At 48.7% G+C, this 17,726-nt stretch overlaps 1 protein-coding gene across 3 annotated transcripts in view; it reads right to left on the bottom strand.

The window, feature by feature from the left end:
• Window positions 1–17,726, bottom strand: part of Ak8 (adenylate kinase 8) — a 115,619-nt gene that overhangs the window by 78,704 nt on the left and 19,189 nt on the right. For all 3 annotated transcript variants that reach the window (XM_021155506.2, XM_021155504.2, XM_021155507.1), the window contains 2 exons: window positions 1,117–1,198; window positions 567–638 (listed from right to left, as the gene is read on the bottom strand). In XM_021155506.2, the coding sequence (XP_021011165.1) occupies window positions 567–638; window positions 1,117–1,198 (154 nt within the window). The remainder of the gene's footprint in view (window positions 1–566; window positions 639–1,116; window positions 1,199–17,726) is intronic.

Here is a 17,726-nt window from a genome sequence, read left to right as displayed (position 1 = left end):
GGGGGGCGCTATGGGGGACTTTTGGGATAGCATTGGAAATGTAATTGAGGAAAATATGTAATAAAAATATTAAAAATTAAAAAAAAAAGAATTTGAGCTTTCACCCCAAGTCCAGAGAAAACCAAGCCCAAGAGAGGCACCTTCCCCTTGTCCCCCAGCCCTGTCGATGTGGTTACTTAAGATCCCATTCACAGCACTGGTACTTCTTTAGGCAACTCATATACTGTACTCCTCCACACACAGAGCAAGCAACGTGGGGCACATGGCTTCCCAGGAAGAGGGACACCAGCCCCGCTGAGCAATGTCCCCCATGCATGAATCTGAGGCCCAAGACCAGCTCTGCAGAGTCCAGTTTCCTGGACATAGTCAGTACCCAGAGTCCCACTTCCTAAGGACAAGGCTGCCTTCACCCAAGATGACCTCTTCCCTGCCTTCTGGGATTTCTGTTCCTGGTGGCTTCTGAGTCTGCGACAGTCCCTCTCAACTGTGGCCCCCTGAGTGCCTAGAGTAGACAGTGGGACAGGGCATTCTCTCCCAATCTTTGAATCCCTCGGGTGGGGTCGTACCTCCGGTGACAGGGTCTATCCGCTTGCCCACATTTCTCTCGATCAGGACAGTGTCTGGAGCATTAAGCACAACTGGGCAGGGAAGAAAGGAACAAGCCAGGTATGCTGGGATCAGGTACCACATGTCTGAGTGCTCTGCCATGTGATCACATTCAACCCCCCCCCCCCATGTTACCCATCTCCCAGATGGCACCAAACCATTCTGAGACCAGTCCATGGTGGGACATGTCCCATCAATTTTCACTGTGTAAAATCATAGTGTAGAGATCTCTGTGATTCAGACCCTGCCACCCTTCCTTCCCTTGGTTTCCTAAAGAGGCCTTCAGCAGGGACATTCCTTACACGAGGAACCCTGCTTTTCTTACTGACTAGTCCTCAGTGGATTTAGCCTGTCAATGAGGCTGGACTTCACCTAATGTCTTTTCTTGCTGGGTTCCAGGCCCTTGAAACTGTCCTGTGAGCAGTGATTGGGCCCAGGGTAGAGGATGGGCAGTGCCAGCACTAAAGAGCAGTGCATGCTCAGGGCAGCAGGGGCCAGGGGTTTACTCACTGACGTGCTTGGGCGCCAGCCCCAGGGTCTGGATCATCAGAGCCTGCTCCCGCCTCTCAGGGATGCCGTCCAGGATCCAGCCCTAGAGAAACAGTACGGAGAGGCTCTTCACTGTAGGTTTTTACCTTCACTTATTTTGTGCACACATATGTGAGTGGGTGAGTAGTATGCATGCATGTGCAAATGTGTGTTGTGTGAGTGTGTACATGTGTGTACTGTGAGTGTGTGCATGTGAATGTGTACTGTGTGTGTACATGTGAGTGTGTGCGTGCATGTGTGTGCTGTGTGAATGTGTGCTGTGTGAGTGTGTACATGTGAGTGTGTGCTGTGGGAGTGTGTGCATGTGAGTGTGTGCTGTGGAAGTGCCACAGCACACATGCAGAGGTCAGAGACAATTTTCAAAAGTTAGTTCTTGGATTCTACCCAATGTGGGTCCTGGGGATTGAACTCAGGCCACTGAGGTTGACAGCAAGCACCTTTACCCTCTGAGTAGCCCCTGCCTATTTTACATTGTGTTTTAGAAGGTCTAAAGAGTGCTGGAATCTTTGAAGTCAAAGAAGTGTTCTTGACAGCAGCAACACCTTTGCAGCTGCTCATGAACCTTCGGAGCCAGAGCTCATGAACAACTGCATAGCAAGCACTGAGGTCCTGGCTTCCCACAGCCACCGCAGCTACTATCAGCATGTGTCCCTGCCAGCATGGGCCTTCGCCGCCTCTGCTTTTGAAGGTTTATACCACATCCCTAAGTGACTGAGCCATGCTGCCAGCTTTGCCCACAGCTTCACGAATCTGTAAACATTTTTCACCATCTGCGATGGCTATTCTCGGTTGCCAATTTGCTTACATCTGGAATGAACTAAATTTTAAAGGAAAATGGAGGGCACACGAGTGAGGGATTTTTGCTAAATCTGAAGTAGAGCCACTCCTAATACACAACTCAGAGGTAGGAAGATGAGACACGCCTTTGACCTGGATTGTGACACGCCTTTAACCTGGGCCACCTTTTGGCTGGAAGCCTATATAAGGACATGAAAGAAGGAAGTTTCTCTCTCTCTCTCTCTCTCTCTCTCTCTCTCTCTCTCTCTCTCTCTCTCCCCCCCTCTCCCCTCTCCTCTCTCTCCTCTCTCTCTCTGCCTGTTTAATTCTCAATCTTTCTAGCAAGTCCATTCCTTCAGTAGCATTAGAGCCTTCTTCAGGAATCTGACATCTACTGAAGACCCTCTGAGTTATCCAGCTTTGTGGATGAAACAACTACTGAACCCTTTGACTTTTCATTCACAGTCAGTCCCTGCTGGAATAGCTGAACCAGGGCCTGTAGGTCATTCTAAGAAATCCCATATATAGACATTATATATATATACACACACACATATATATATACTTACATATACACTATATACATATATATATTCATTCTATAAGTTTTGTTACTCTAGAGAACCCTGACTACACCATCATAAATGTCACTGCAGTGAACATCTCTGGGTGCACAGCCCTTTCACATGTTTAATTTTTTCTGGGATACAGGATTGCTAAGATAAGGGGTCACTAGGTTCAAAGCCCAGCATAGCAGTGCACACTTAACAATCCAGTCCCATCCCTGGAAAGTGGAGACAAGTGCATGGCTGGGGCTGGCTTGACAGACAGCGAGCGACGACTGTCTCACATAACAAGGCGATGCTGTTCCTGAGGAGGAGCCCCCAAGGTACCCCTTGCCTTTACAGGAAATGCACACATGTGCATGCACACATGGACACACAATGTATTAGGGTTCTCTAGAGGAACAAAACTGAAAGAATACATACACATCATATACATATACTACATATACATTTAAGTGTACATGTGGGATACGTATATATATGGGATTTGTTAGAATGGCACTGCCTTGTGGTTCAGCTTGCCCAACAATGGGCAAAAAGTCCAAGAATCTAATAATTGTTTTGTCCACAAGGATGGATGTCTCAGACAGTCTTCAGTATACACTGGACTATCAGAAAGTAGTCTCCAAGGCCAGTGAAGGAATAGACTTGCTAGTGAGAGCAAGGGCAAGCAGGCAGAGGGCAGGCTTCCTTCTTCCACACCCTTTATGATGGCTGCCAGCACAAGGCACGAGCAGATTGAAGGTTGAATTTTCTAAAGGTGCATCATTCTACTTCAATCCAGCTTAAAAGTGAGTTTTGCTGGGCCAGGCATGGTGGTCCATGTCTTTAATTTTAGCCCTCCAGAGGCAGAAGCAGATGGGTCTCTGTGAATCTGAGGTCAGCTTGGCCTACAAAGTGAGTTCTAGGACAGCCAAGGCTACAGAGAGAAACCCTATCTTGGGGGGCGGGGAGAGAGTAGGATAAAAGCGACCTAAAATATTGTGTGTGTGTGTGTGTGTGTGTGTGTGTGTGTGTGTGTGTGTGTGCCCCTAAGGGGCCAGAAAGAGGCCTCAGGTTCCCTGGGGCTGGAGTTATGGAGTGGTGAACTACCTGATGCCGGTGCTGGGACTGAACTCAGCTCTTCAGAGGAGCCGCAGCACTCAGCTGCTGGGTCACCTCTCCAGCTCTGTCACACTAACACTAGTTTGTGTCTGGTGGCAGAGCACCTGTCTCCCTTCCCTGCACAGTTACCAATACTCAACACTACCCTGGGAGAAAACCTGTCCAACAAAATATAATATACCCCAGACCGCTTTAACCTACACATTAAGAAACAAACCCACATTTTCAAACACTACCCCAGCCGTCTGAGGCAGACTGGTGCCACATTTGCCAGGGTTTGCCTGTGACTGCCAAATGTGTGCCGTGCTTCGTGTTACACACTGATTTTTGTGAAGTCGGTGCCTGCACCCCTGTTTTGGACTATGGTGTTTGTGGGTGCATAAAAAGGCCTTTCCTACCACAAAAGGAGGTAAATATTCTCTTATATTTAAACTGTGATCTCTCATGGTTTCAACCTGAAAATTTAATAGAATGATGCTTTCTTTTGTGAACACGTGAGGCTAAGATCTACTTTGCTGCCTTGAGGCTTCCAGCTGCCCCAACCTTGGCTCAGAACAGTCCTCCCCATCTGAGGCTTTTCTTTTCAAGCTGTAATGGCTGGCAGGAACTTGGCTGTCACCTCTTCCTGACTGTAGATTACTAAGCTATTTTTGTTTAACCTTTAAAGTTATCACAATTTTATAATTTATTGTTTTATATTTAATAGAACACCTTTCCTCCTCTCCTTTTTCAAAAATGTACTCTTTCAAGTGAGCATCAAAACATTTTTTTGTTGAGTTTCCTGCAAGACGGAGGCTCTGAGGACTTGGGAATAACACTGATTGTGTAGATTAATTCATGAGCACCTGATGTTCTATGCAGAATCCAATGACTCGTCTCCCTATTTGTATTCTTCTGTCCAACATCAGCCCTTGCATTTAACAGTTTCTAGAGTCCTTTCAAGTCCAGAGAGTCTAGAGTTAGACCACACACACACACGCACACGCACACGCACACACGCACACACACAACTACACACACACACACACACACACACACACACACAAAACTACACCTTTAGATTTGGAATTCAGATAAAGCAATAGTGACCTTTGTAAGAGGGAAAGTAAGCAATCAAACAGCTTTGAGTTCATCTCACAGTGCAGGGAGGCAAAAGAAGCCCTCTGCTTCTCAGAGACCCTCCCAGGTATCCTGAAGAGTCAGTGTCTCTGTGGTCAAGATGGGCTGACAGGGTGAGACTACACCCCACATCCTGACTTACAAGATGGAGAGCGAATGGCGTCTTTCCCTAGGATCAAAACTCTGCTGCAAACTTGGGGCCAAGCCTGAATTCCCCAGGATACACATAAGAAGTCAGGGTGTGCCTAAAACCCCAGCTCTGATGAACTTGAAACAAGAGGATTTCAGGGGCTCACTGGCCAGCCAGTCTAACTGAAAAGGCAAGTTTCAGGCTCAGTGAGAGACTCTCTCAAAAACTTAGGTGGAGCCAGGCAAGGTGGCATGTGCCTGTAATCCCAGCACTCAGGAGGCAGAGGCAGGTGGATCTTTTAAGTTTGAGGTTAGCCTGATCTACACAGTGAATTCCAGGTTCAGCCAGGGCTAGTTGGAGAAACCCCGTCTCAAAAACAAACAAGCAAACAAAAATACCCTAGGTGGAAAGAAATGGATAACACCAGATATTGACCTCTGGCGTACACACACATATGCACATACACACACCATCATGCCCATATTTCTTCACTCTTGAAATATTTAGGTGACAAAGCCTCCATGGATGGTTTTACGAAAAGCTAAACAAATTTACTGCCTAAAGCATGTTGGAAAGACCAGGCAAGCTGCTTTCATTAATTCTTTATACAGGGAAATACTGCTACGGAGCCTTGGTTTCCGAACTAATGAAGCAAAGGAGAGAGAGAGAGAATTAACAGCCTTTGGATCCCTCAAGTCCTTGTTATAGGCAGCTGACCTTGTTATGGGCAGAAGGGGCTCCTATAGCGGCGGGTGGCCACGGGGACTGAGATGAAGCTGCTGCCGGCCCCTTCCCTTCAGATGTGGAAGAGGGGAGTCCTCGGGTACTTCAGCTAAATTCTTACACACACACACACACGTTTCCTATGATGGGCATTGGGGAGTAATCATGAGCCCAATTACAGCGATCTCTAGTACAAGAGTCGGTTGTTCAGCTTAGAGCCCCCCTCTTTCTTTTTCTTTCTTTTCTTCTTTTCTTTTTTCTTTTCTCCTCTCCCCTCCCCTCCCCTCCCCTCTTCTTTCTCTCTCTCTCTCTCCTTTATTTTTCCTTTTGGTTTGGTCTGTTTTTTGGTTTTTTGAGACAAGGTTTCTCTGTGTAGCCCTGGCTTTCCTAGAATTCACTCCGTAGACCAGGCTGGCCTCAAACTCAAGAGATCTGCCTGCCTCTGCCCCTAGCCCCACCCCCCACTCCTGAGTGCTGGGACTAAAGGTATTTATCACCATATCTGGCATTTGTTTTAAAGACAGGGTCTTGATATGTAACTAGGCTGGTCTCATACCTGCTATATCAACCCCTCCAACTGTACCAAGCCTCCCAAGTTTCCGGACTACAGGTTTGAGTCACTTCTGGGATGTGGAAGAGGCAAGACCTTCTAGAAAGATTTGATTTTAATATTGCCTCATTGTGCATGAGTCCAAAGCTCTCACAGCTGTTCACAGGAACAGTGCTCACCCACTTTTTACAAACAAAAGCTGGGTTCCCAATGACCGGGAAAAAGCGGGACAACACGGGACGCCTCCTTGACTACTGGGCTTATGGTAGGTAACATCCTGTTTGGGTTGGAGACCTTAGGAAGAGGAAGGGGTCTTCAGGTCTGCTCTTACGAGGAGGATGAACTAAAGAAGGGGGCTCCTATGACAAGGCAGTCACTTGTCATACAGGGCAGTGTGGACACCCCCGTCCCTATGCGGTCCATGTGGGTCTACGTCAGTTGCCCTTAGAGGGACAGCGGCTGGATAAAGGCCTCAGTGTAAGCAACCCCAGGCTTGGCACTCGGAAAGCCCTCTTCCTCGGCACACACACTCACAGTGGCTCCCTGTACAGTTGTAAAATGGGCTGCACTTTCCAGGGGAAATGGCAGTCAGAGCTGAGAACATGTTCAGTAAAGCAAGAAGTAGTTAATCAGAGAACACCAACTGCTGCCAGCCATACCAGGGACACCGAGACAATCGCCACCACTGTGCTCTGCTAGGTTCGCAGGTCCAGTGGCCGGGACCGGTCTGGTGCAGAGGTGTCGGGCAACCCCTAATTAGACATATTATCCATCTTCTTGACACTTCGGTGAGTTGCCTGCTCCACACTGGAGCCCTAGCTTTGTTCGGAGCAGGTTAATTGATATTCCGATGCCTTAGCTCACCATACCCCCGTGGCTCAGCTCTGTTTTATCACACATCAAAAAGGCCGTATGCTCAGGGCACTCTGCACAGAGCTGGGGGCCTGCACAGCTGCAAGGGGCATGGTATCACAGGAGGGACAGGCACTGAGCAGATGTCACAGCTGCAAGAAAGGGAAGCGGAGAAGCCAGGCAGCCCAGGGAAGTTGTCGAGGCGCAGCAGAGCCCAGCCTGACGCAGCAAGGCTCGGCCTGCATTGTGCACAACACTGGCCCTTTCTGCCCTCCTGACTTATCAAAGCGCAATTAGCAAGGCCTGTGGAAAGCTTGGTTGCCCTCTGGGCCACTGGCTCTGTGATGTGCCTCCCTCCTTTCCTGGCTCCTCATAAAGAAGCCAGAGTATGGGTGCTCCCTGCTATCTCCTGCCCCAACTGAGGAGCACTTGAGAAAGCTCCATTGGAGGCAGAGGGGCGCTCCTGCTGGCTCCTCCAGGGGCCCCAGGAGGCCAACAGAGGCCTGAGACTTGGATTTCAGTCACATTCCCTTGGTCCAGGGTCTGAGTTACCCAGTAAAGTGTGAGAAGCAACAGAAACCCACCACCGCCCTCCTTTTTCTCTAAACGAAATGCTAGGTGTTCCCCAACACAGGAGAAAAGATGGCTTGTGGGTAAAGAGATGGGTAACTTCTCTAGTTTTACCATGGCCGTCATAATTTTGAGAAACGCGAACTGTTCTTTGTGTGTGTGACCCAGACTGGCCGTGAATTTAATATGTATCGTATCGTCTAGCTTCAGGCTCACGTCATACTCCCGGGTGGGTAGACTACTCTTTTCTCTCTTTGCCTGCAGGAAGGAATTCTACTTGGTTCTGCAATCTCAACATAGAAATGGCCCATGGGGAGGGGAGGCCAACCTTCTCCCTGACCCCAGACCCCCGACAGGATCTGGTCCAGACATACTTCAGTCAGCCAAGGGAACTGGTGAGTCTATTTTCACTGCTGCAAGCTCATGCCTGACTATACCCCATCCCACCCCACCCCATACGCCAACCTTGTTGGTTGTGCAGCTACCACTGTTGTGATACCATACAGGAAAGGTCAGCAGAGCCAGCTCCTGGGCTTGGGGGGATGGGTCTCCAGGTGTCCAGTATATCTCAGCTTAGTTCTTCTGCCCAACTAGCTGAGAATGGATGAATGGGCCTGCTACTCATGATGCAAAACAGGGCCCAACAGGATGATCAGCTGCTTCTAGGGACCCTTTGGATGTCAAAACATAGGCATTTCCTTTTGGGATGGGGGTGGCACAATAGACACCTAGAATCCCAGCGCTGAGGAGTCTGAGGCAGGCCTGCGATGAGTTCAAGATCAACCTGGGCTAAAAAGTGAGAGAAGATCTAAAACAACCCCTCCCCCGACCAAATAACCCCAGAGTTTGCTTTTGTTTACACAGCCCGACTCTCCTGGTAGAATCCTGTTAGTTTCCTAAAATAGTTCAGAGAAACCAAAGTCCCCATGAGGCACTGGAGAAGGCATGGGGAGGGGCACATAGGTTTGTTCAACAATATAATAGCTCATCCCTCTGCTGGCACTGGCCACACACCAGCCACCTTCCCCACTGCCTGTCCCCAGCATGTCTGCTTCCCTCTATTGGTACAACACTCTAAACTCACCTGATTCTGATCCAGAAGAAAACCATCTTCCCCCAGCCTCAGTTTCCTGTGAGCATTTGCTCTGAACCACCCCAGCTCCCAACCCCCTGAACTCGAGGGCACAGCTATTTTCCCTGTCAACCTGAATCTGTCTTCTCATGACTTTCACCAGACCCCCATCACTACTCCTGGAAAAACTGCAGGTCAGCCAGCGGCTGGAGAGGGAATTTGAAGGCTCCTGTGCTCTCTTCCTCAGCTTGCAGTCATCTGCCCATACATCCCTAGTGAGGACCGGATCACATTCACCGAAGCCTCAGCCTGAGGTTCCATGGGCCCTCCAAGGAGGGCTGGCAATGTGCTAGTGACAAGCTGTGTTTGCCTTTTTTTCTGAGCTGAGTTCAAGCCTCCGCTTCGTTTCCAGCCCTTTCCGCCCTAGTTCCATCTGCACAGAGGCCTCACAGTGCCATGGTATGCCAGTGACAGCTACCAAGCCTTGAGCCTCCACAGTGGCTGAGCAATCCATGTCCTCGGACTGACAGCCACTGATGTCCATCCAGTAACACTGCAAGGAGGGAAAGCAGGCAGTCCCTGGTTCCAGACAGGGACTGGGCCACTCAGCTTGGGTAACATCTCTGCCTATGACTTATGACCCAAAATGAGGGTGGAGATTCTAGAAATACACCGAGTAAACGTAAAACTGAGAGTCAGAAACAGTGTTCCAACTTCGTTGGGAAATCAGAATTGTCATGACTGCACGCAAAGTCTCAAAGAAACTTACCTGTGAGCGCCAAGGAGGTTTAGGTTCTATGTGGAATAAAGACATTTCCATGGCTCTCAGGGCGGAAGACACAACCAGCTTCCAACCTCCATCAAGTGGCAGACTCGCATCTCTTTTCTCTTGAGACAGGATCTCACCTATCCCAGGATGACCTTGAACTTCCGATCTTCCTGCCTCCATCTCCTGAGTGTTGGTACTACAGGTGTGTGCCACCATGCCTGCTTTTATGAAGTATTGGGAAATCAAATGTAGGCCTCCTGCATGCTAAGGCAACTGGGCTGTACCCCCCAACCCGATGCCTGCTCTGTTTCGAGCACGTAGACCAGCCTCATGCACTCACTTCCTGCCCTTCCTCTGGGCAATGGGCACCATGCTTCCTTTGTCGAGCTGGTAGGCCAAGCACGTTAATCTCCTTACTGCAGACCCTCTGCCCTCCCTTGCCTCTAATGGGTCACTTGTTCAGGGCCACTGGCAGTGTGTGTGCCAACAAATGCTGGCTCTCCACTATCTGTGAGAACTTCCTCCCAGGTGGCAGTTCTATTCTTCACTGTGGGTGACCTCTGCCCACAACCCTACCCCTCAGTCTGAAATGCAGCGACCAGAACACCGGGTGCCTGGCTTCTTGAATTATGCCCAGTTGCTTTTCAACTCATCCCAATCTCCAGCCTGGGGTCAACTGGACAGGACCAGGAGGCTGGCTATGGCTGGTTCTCCCTTCAGAGCCTCCTGTGTAAAAACCTGCCCTCCTAGGTATGGTGTGCTACCGACCCCACTAGATCATGGTCCTGACAATGTTCTTTAAGATTCTTGGTATTCCACAAGCACACCCGAAACTATGCAAGACCCTCCTCCCCCTCTCTCCCCCTCCTTTCTTATCCTAACCCCTCACTCTTACCCACCTTCTTCTTTCCCTTTCCACCCATCTTCCCAAGTGCTGAGATTAGAGTTTGCCCACCATGCCCACCTATCTGACACTGACCTCCCACATAAAACACAGAAGGAGCCAACACCATCTTCCACCCCAAAGACACTCTCAGATGGTTCGCTCCTCGCTCCTCCGACAGTGGCATTCCTTAACTCAGTTCAAGTGGACACCAGGGCAGTGCATGGTGCTGAGCACCGAGAATGAGGTGCTCACTGCCAGGGACCTAAGCCTGGGACACTCTGGTCATTTCCTTTCTGTATGCTCCAGCCCAGGTATCTGAGAGGTGGCTCAGACCCAGCAGAGGTGGACACAAGCTTCGTGCCCAATAGCTTCTTTTTTTTTTAATTTTTAATATTTTTTATTACGTATTTTCCTCAATTACATTTCCAATGCTATCCCAAAAGTCCCCCATACCCCCCCCCACTTCCCTACCCACCCATTCCCATTCTTTTGGCCCTGGCATTCCCCTATATTGGAGCATATAAAGTTTGCGTGTCCAATGGGCCTCTCTTTCCATTGATGGCCGACTAGGCCATCTTTCGATACATATGCAGCTAGAGACAAGAGCTCCGGGGTACTGGTTAGTTCATCATGTTGTTCCCCCTATAGGGTTGCATATCCCTTTAACTTCTTGGGTACTTTCTCTAGCTTCTCCATTGGGAGCCCTGTGATCCATCCAATAGCTGACAGTGAGCATCCACTTCTGTGTTTGTTTGGCCCCGGCCTAGTCTCACAAGAGACAGCTATATCTGGGTCCTTTCAGCAAAATCTTGCTAGTGTATGCAATGGTGTCAGCGTTTGGAAGCTGATTATGGGATGGATCCCTGGATATGGCAATCACTAGATGGTCCATCCTTTCATCACAGCTCCAAACTTTGTCTGTGTAACTCCTTCCATGGGTGTTTTGTTCCCAATTCTAAGAAGGGGCACAGTGTCCACACTTTGGTCTTCATTCTTCTTGAGTTTCATGCGTTTAGCAAATTGTATCTTGTATCTTGGGTATCCTAAGTTTTGGGCTAATATCCACTTATCAGTGAATACATATTGTGTGAGTTCCTTTGTGATTGTGTTACCTCACTCAAGATGATGCCCTCCAGGTCCATCCATTTGGCTAGGAATTTCATAAATTCATTCTTTTTAATAGCTGAGTAGTACTCCATTGTGTAAATGTACCATAATTTCTGTATCCATTCCTCTGTTGAGGGGCCCAATAGCTTCTTTTTTGTAGACCCAAAGAAAAGGATGCAGGTAGCTGAGATAAAATCCGACTCACTGAGACATGCCATACTACATGGCTTGTTTTAAGAGAGAGAGAGAGAACCTATGCCCAGTGCATTGTTCCCTGAGTGCCCCAGGCTCTAGGAAGTGAAGAATTCCCAAGTCTGATGGCAGAGACACTGTGCTCTGTAAATCCTGATGAAAGGAAGGAAGCGATGCCACTTGGATGTGTCCCAGGTTCTGCATCACCATGGCAATAAAACCCTCTCCAAGTTGCTGCTGGCCGGCAGAGAGGGGATGGTGGTTAAGATCCCACAGAGCCACGTGGTCAGGGTGGAAAGTTTAAGTGGAGGATTCAGGTTCCTTCACAGAGACAGCGCAGCTGCTGCTCTGGGTGCTTTAGATGGGCGGTGGTCGGCTCTCTGGTGAGGCCCCAATGAAAGGTTCCCACCATTAGTGTTTCCAAGTCTCTCATACACCCCGGTCTCCCACGCCCCTGGCTGGCAGCACATCCTGAGACCTGGGGTTCAAGTTCTTCAGAGCCTATCTTTCATGTTTCCGTGGTGCCCTCTGCTGTGGAGTTTTCCAATGTGTTAAATTTATTCCTTCCCTCAACAGAAACAAGGTTCAACCAACAAGATGTCTTATGTTAAGCCACAAGTCTTGTGGATGAATTCCAACTGGTTTTCTTAGTATCCTTTCTGTTTGTTTGAGAAAGGATCTCATACTGTAGCCTAGGCTGGCCTTTCTCAGCAATCCTGCTGCCTCAGCTTCTGAAGTGCTAGGATTACAGGTGGACCATCACACTGACTATGGTAATATAAGTATGGCTCCCATAGACTCCTGTGTATGAATGCTTGGCCATAGGGAGTAGCACTATTAGGACATGTGGTCTTGTTGGAGTGGGCGTGGCCTTGGTGGATGAGGTGTGTCGCCGTGGGGGCAGAGCTTTGCAGTCTCCCATGCTCCAGCTACATTGCCTGTGGCTCAAGATGTAAAACTACAGATCCTCCAGCACAATGTCTGCCTGCACGCTGCCATGCTTCCCATGATGAGGATAATGGAGTAAACGGAAACTGTAAGCCAGTCCCAATGAAATGCTTTTCTTAATACGTCATGGTCATGGTGTCTCTTCACAGCAATAAAACTCTAACCAAGGCACTGACTTTTCTGTTTCAATATATATTTATATATACATATATATATTGGAATATATATATTGAAACAGAATTATATTATATAATACTTTTTCTTCTCAGAAATTATCTACCTAAAACCTTTTACAAGAAGGGAAACCAGGGCTGCTGGTGAGATGTTCTATCAGCGGAGCATCTGCCGGGCCAGTACCAGGAAGGCAGAGACAGGCAAATTCCTCGGGTAAAAGCGAAAGCCCCTATCTCAAGCTGGAAGGGCTGGAGAGATAGCTCAGTGGCTAAACACCTGCTGCTTTCCCAGGGACTCAAGATTGGTTCCCAGCCCCGATATCAGGTGGCTCACAACTGCCTACAACTCCAGCTCCAGGGAACCTACAGTCCTCTCCTGGAGTTCACTGGCACCTGTGTGTACATATACACACCTAAAATGGTGATGATAAGGACAACAACGACAACGATGACGGTGGTAGTGGTAATACTATGGAAATTACTGAGGACGACATCTGAGCATAACCTCTAGCCTCCACACACATGTGCACACACATTCGCACACACATGCATGCATGCACAAACAACATACACGCACACACAGAGACACACAAATAACTGGAGGAGAGGAACCGAGGCGGCTGTGGTCTTGGCTGTGGTCTGAGGGCCAGTGGTCCAGAACTGAGGGTGTTTTCCAGGTCACCACAACAGAGCTTTAGGTCAGCTGCTGTCGCTGTGGCTTTACACACTTGTGCCAGGCACTGTTCTGTCACCAGAAACAGACCCAGGAGGACAGTCAAAGGCTGACCCAGTCTTTCCTCTGATAAGGCATGGGAATACTTGTGCCCGTTGACCGATGATGCATTGTGTCACTCATGTGAAAACACAGGCCTGCACACACTGCATGCACACACTGCGTGCACACACACACACACACACACACACACACACACACATCTGGAGGCTTGAGTGAGGAAGAATTCCCTTCTTGTGTCATTGAGATTGGGACAGCAGCCATTTGTTTCTGCTGTGTGACTGAGGGCTCCCCTTACTGCCGGATGGGGGCTGATTGTGGCATGCTGTGCCCAGAGGCCACCACAGGGGGTTCCTCCCATGTGGTAGCTCTCTGTATGGTCAACAAGGAGACCCTCCTCTCCAGTCTGCTGAGATAAATTACCTGCTCCAGAGGAGGGAACCACACAGATGTGGGCACCAGGAAGTAGGAAACCAAGAGCAGAACTTGGCAGCAGGCAGCCCTGCCAAGGAGGGCTGGGGGACTCTAAGGACACTGCCTGGAAAAGTATAAGCGCACAGATGTCTGTGTGCATGTGGAGGCTGCACATGTGCATGTGTGCATATGAAGGGTGATTCTGCTAGACTCTTGGGCTAATAAGTAAGTGCCAGGGATCTGTCTGTCTCTATCCCACCAGCTGGGGTTACAGATGTGTGCCATGTCCAGATTCCTATTTGTTTTAAAGAAACAGCTGTTCCCTCCGTGTATAACAGCATTTTCTGAAGGGTGAGCTTCCAAGGCAGGTTTCCCCACCGATGTCCTGAGGGGAGGAATCATGTGGTGGTGGTGGTGGTGGTGGTGGCGGCTTAGGGTGACCAGGAGCAGGGTCTCCAGTATGCTCTGAGCTCTGAACTATTTGAATGGATGTTCTGTGGCCAAAAATATATTCCCTTTTTTTTTCTTTCTGCCACATCAGGTTTTTGATGCAGTGCTGGGAATTGAACCCAGAGCCTCCTTCATGCTGGGAAGCCACATGAAGGAAGCCATGGGAAGAAGCCTGGACCAGGAAAGAGAGTGCCAATCACCATATCCAACAGAACAGCCACATGTGGGCCTGGGGCACCCAGCATCTCTGCTTCTGAGCCTTCCTTTCTGCAGACTTCTCAAGCTCATCCCTTCCTCAAGAAGTGGTGTGGGCACTCTGACCTCCGGGACACGACTGTCCCTAAGGGGTACCTCTTATGTCTCTGGCAGGTTGAGCTGCTACCTTTTCATAGTTTTCAAACAAATTGCTAATTTCTCTTTCTCTAATGCATTTGATGGTCACTTCAAATAAAATTCTTCAAAGAGATTGCAAAAGAAGAAAAAAGCAGAGGAAAGAAAAGAAACAGGGCATTAACTACAGACTCCTGATGGGTTACGCTTCCCCGAACGCACGCTCTTCCTGAGATCTTTTTGTGCTCTCAATTACCAATTCTAGTCCCTGTGTAGCTAAATAATAATAATTACCATATAAATGAATATGCATATGTGTCATTTTTCTCCCGAAAAAGCAAGAGAGCCTGCTTGTTTTGGGTGAGGGTTTGTTTTGCTTTTGAACAACCAAAGCTCATAATTAGAAGCCTTGCCTCACCCTGGAAATCTGTCTCCGTCGGGAAGAGATGAAAAACAGCTCCGGATGCCCCTTGAAGGTTAAAAGAAATCTTAAAACAAATTAAAAGAGGTGGTTCTTCCCTCTGTAGGTAACAACGGCTGGGGCACAACCACAGTCACAGACATGTAGGTCAGAGATGCAGACACCACTGTCTTCAAGGCCAGTGCCATCGTTGGACAGGTGGGGAAGTGGGAGGCATGAAGCACAGACAAAACGATGGCCAAGACTCAGGAGACATCCCAACCATGACAGGAGATCCCTCCCCAGTACGACACTGATGTCAAACTCAGGCCTACACACACAGGCACAATCTAGGGTGACACAGGCACAATCACCTGCATGTGCGCACTCGGGAGAGCACACGCGCGTGTGCACACACACACAGAGGAAAACTGCAACCGCTTGAAGAGATAGAGATGGAGCCCTCAGCCTGGCCCCATGTGCTGTGAGCCTGATCAGGTGGCCACCAATAGGTCACGGGTTTTCTAAATAGCACAAATGAGCCTGCCATGAGACAAAGCAGCTAAAGCTGTTCCTGTCATCAGTCACCATGGCAATAAGTATTATAAATATCTGTGTGGTCAACAGTGTCAATCACAACACAGTGTAATCACACGGAATAAGATCGATAACAGGAAATGTCATCATTCTGATGGCAGAGGGAACTCTTGGCAAGGACTCTGGAAGCCTGACTTTCAACATGGTCTACACTGCAGGTTTCCTGTGAAAGGAGGCTTAGACCACGCTTGTAAATAGGCTCTAGAAGGGCTGCTGGACATTAGACTTCATTGGGCTGCGGATGCAGCTCAGGTAGAAGAGAGAGTGCCTGCCATATGCCAAGTCCTGGGCTCACCATTCCCTGCTCTGCACAGACCAGGTGCCATGGTCCATGTCTCTAACCTCAGCACTTAGGACATGTGGGCACAAGGATCAGAGACGTAGTGCCAGGGTGAGCTACGTGACTCTTCTGTATCTTGGAGGGCAAGCTTGAGACACACAACTGAAATCACAGAAGAACCAGTTCCCCCAAAACCATGTTTCAGTTTTAAAGGTTTATTAATTTATATGTACATGTATATGTATGCATGTATGTATGCAGATATGCATGCAACTACCCAAGGAGGCCAGAAGAAGGGATTTGATCCCCTGGAGCTGGACCTATGGGCAGTAGTGAGCTACCTGATTGCTGGGAACCAAACTCTGGTGCTCTGCAGAGCTGCAAGCATTCTTCATTGTTTTGTCGTCTCTAGCCCTTCCTATTGCATTTCTAATGTGTTAACATAAAACAGACAGGCCGCTGAGTTCACGCAAATGTGTCTTGCTGCCAGGACACACAAGACCACACTAACTCAACCTGAGGCACTTGAGACTCTGCACTGCAGGCTAGGCTTCCACACCAGAAACACTGTCCCTGGGATGCAGTGGCATGAGAATAGATCAATCAATCAATGCACTCTCATCAGTCAGTACTGTTTTGTCTACTCTGAGGCTTGAGAGGCCAGTGACTCTCAGAGCTGCTCAGCTGGCTCCAGATGCCCCACTCGGTTCCCACACTATGCAGTTTGTCCTGTTCCATGACACTAAGGAGAGCTTCCTCTTTCCTCCTCTCTTCACCTCCTTGCCTCCCTCCCACCTTCTGTGCTTCCCTGCTGTTATGGCTGAAGGATGGCAAGGAAGCCCACAGGGCACCCCCATAGACATGTCCTCTCTGCCATGACTGCCAGGCCCCTCAGCAACACAGACCAGTATATGCACCAGGTAAATCCTAGATGCTTTTGTAAAGTTTCACTGGGCTGCAGTGTGCCCTTCCAGACACCTGTATGTAGCTGCTTTTCCATTACATCAGAGCTGAATACCTGTCACACAGACATAGAGCCAGCAAGCCCAGCCAATCTCATCACGGCAAAGCTTGTCAGAAGAGCCCAGGCTCTAGGAAGCAGAGGCAAGTGGATCTCTCTGAGGTCAAGGCTCATCTGGTCTACAGAATGAGTTCTTGCTCAGGGACAAGGTCCCAAGAAACAGGAGCACATGTCCTGCTAACCCTCTCTTCCTCTATTACCCTAGTATGTGATCCTGGTATGGTGGTGGTCTGCAAGAAGCATGAGGGAGAGTCCCAGAAGTAAAATTCTGAGGAGTACAACAGGAAGCAGCCAGGGAAGGGGCCTAGGAAGGCAGCTCCGGAACAGGAAGTGACCAGAGAAGGGGCCTAGGAATGAGGCCCAAGAGTTTGGTTTCTCTTTTTTTCTTTTTCTTTTCTTTTTCTTTCTTTTCTTTTCTTTTTTTTTTCTACTGTGGGAATGTCTAAGGCTCTTTAGCATGAGGTTTATTTTGCTCTTTCTCTTTCTTTCTTTTCTATCTTTCTTTCTTCCTTCCTTTCTTTTTTTCTTTCTTTTAAGAATTGATGGTCTCCTAACCCCGTTCTCCCTCTCTCCCATTCCCCCTCCTCCCCTCCCTCCACCTGTTCCTGGTAGGCCTCTCTTCACTTTCTCTCTTCCTCTGTCTTTCTCTGCCTCTACTCCCTTCTCAACTCCCCTTCCCATACCCTAAATAAACTTGATTCTACACTATAAGAAAGAAAGAAAGAAAGAAAGAAAGAAAGAAAGAAAGAAAGAAAGAAAGAAAGGAAGGAAGGAAGGAAGGAAGGAAGGAAGGAAGGAAGGAAAGAAG

This window comes from Mus caroli, chromosome 2 (assembly GCF_900094665.2).
Source record: "Mus caroli chromosome 2, CAROLI_EIJ_v1.1, whole genome shotgun sequence".
NCBI lineage: Eukaryota > Metazoa > Chordata > Mammalia > Rodentia > Muridae > Mus > Mus caroli.
Note: the sequence above shows the minus strand (reverse complement) of the source record. Positions and strands in the feature narration are given on the sequence as shown.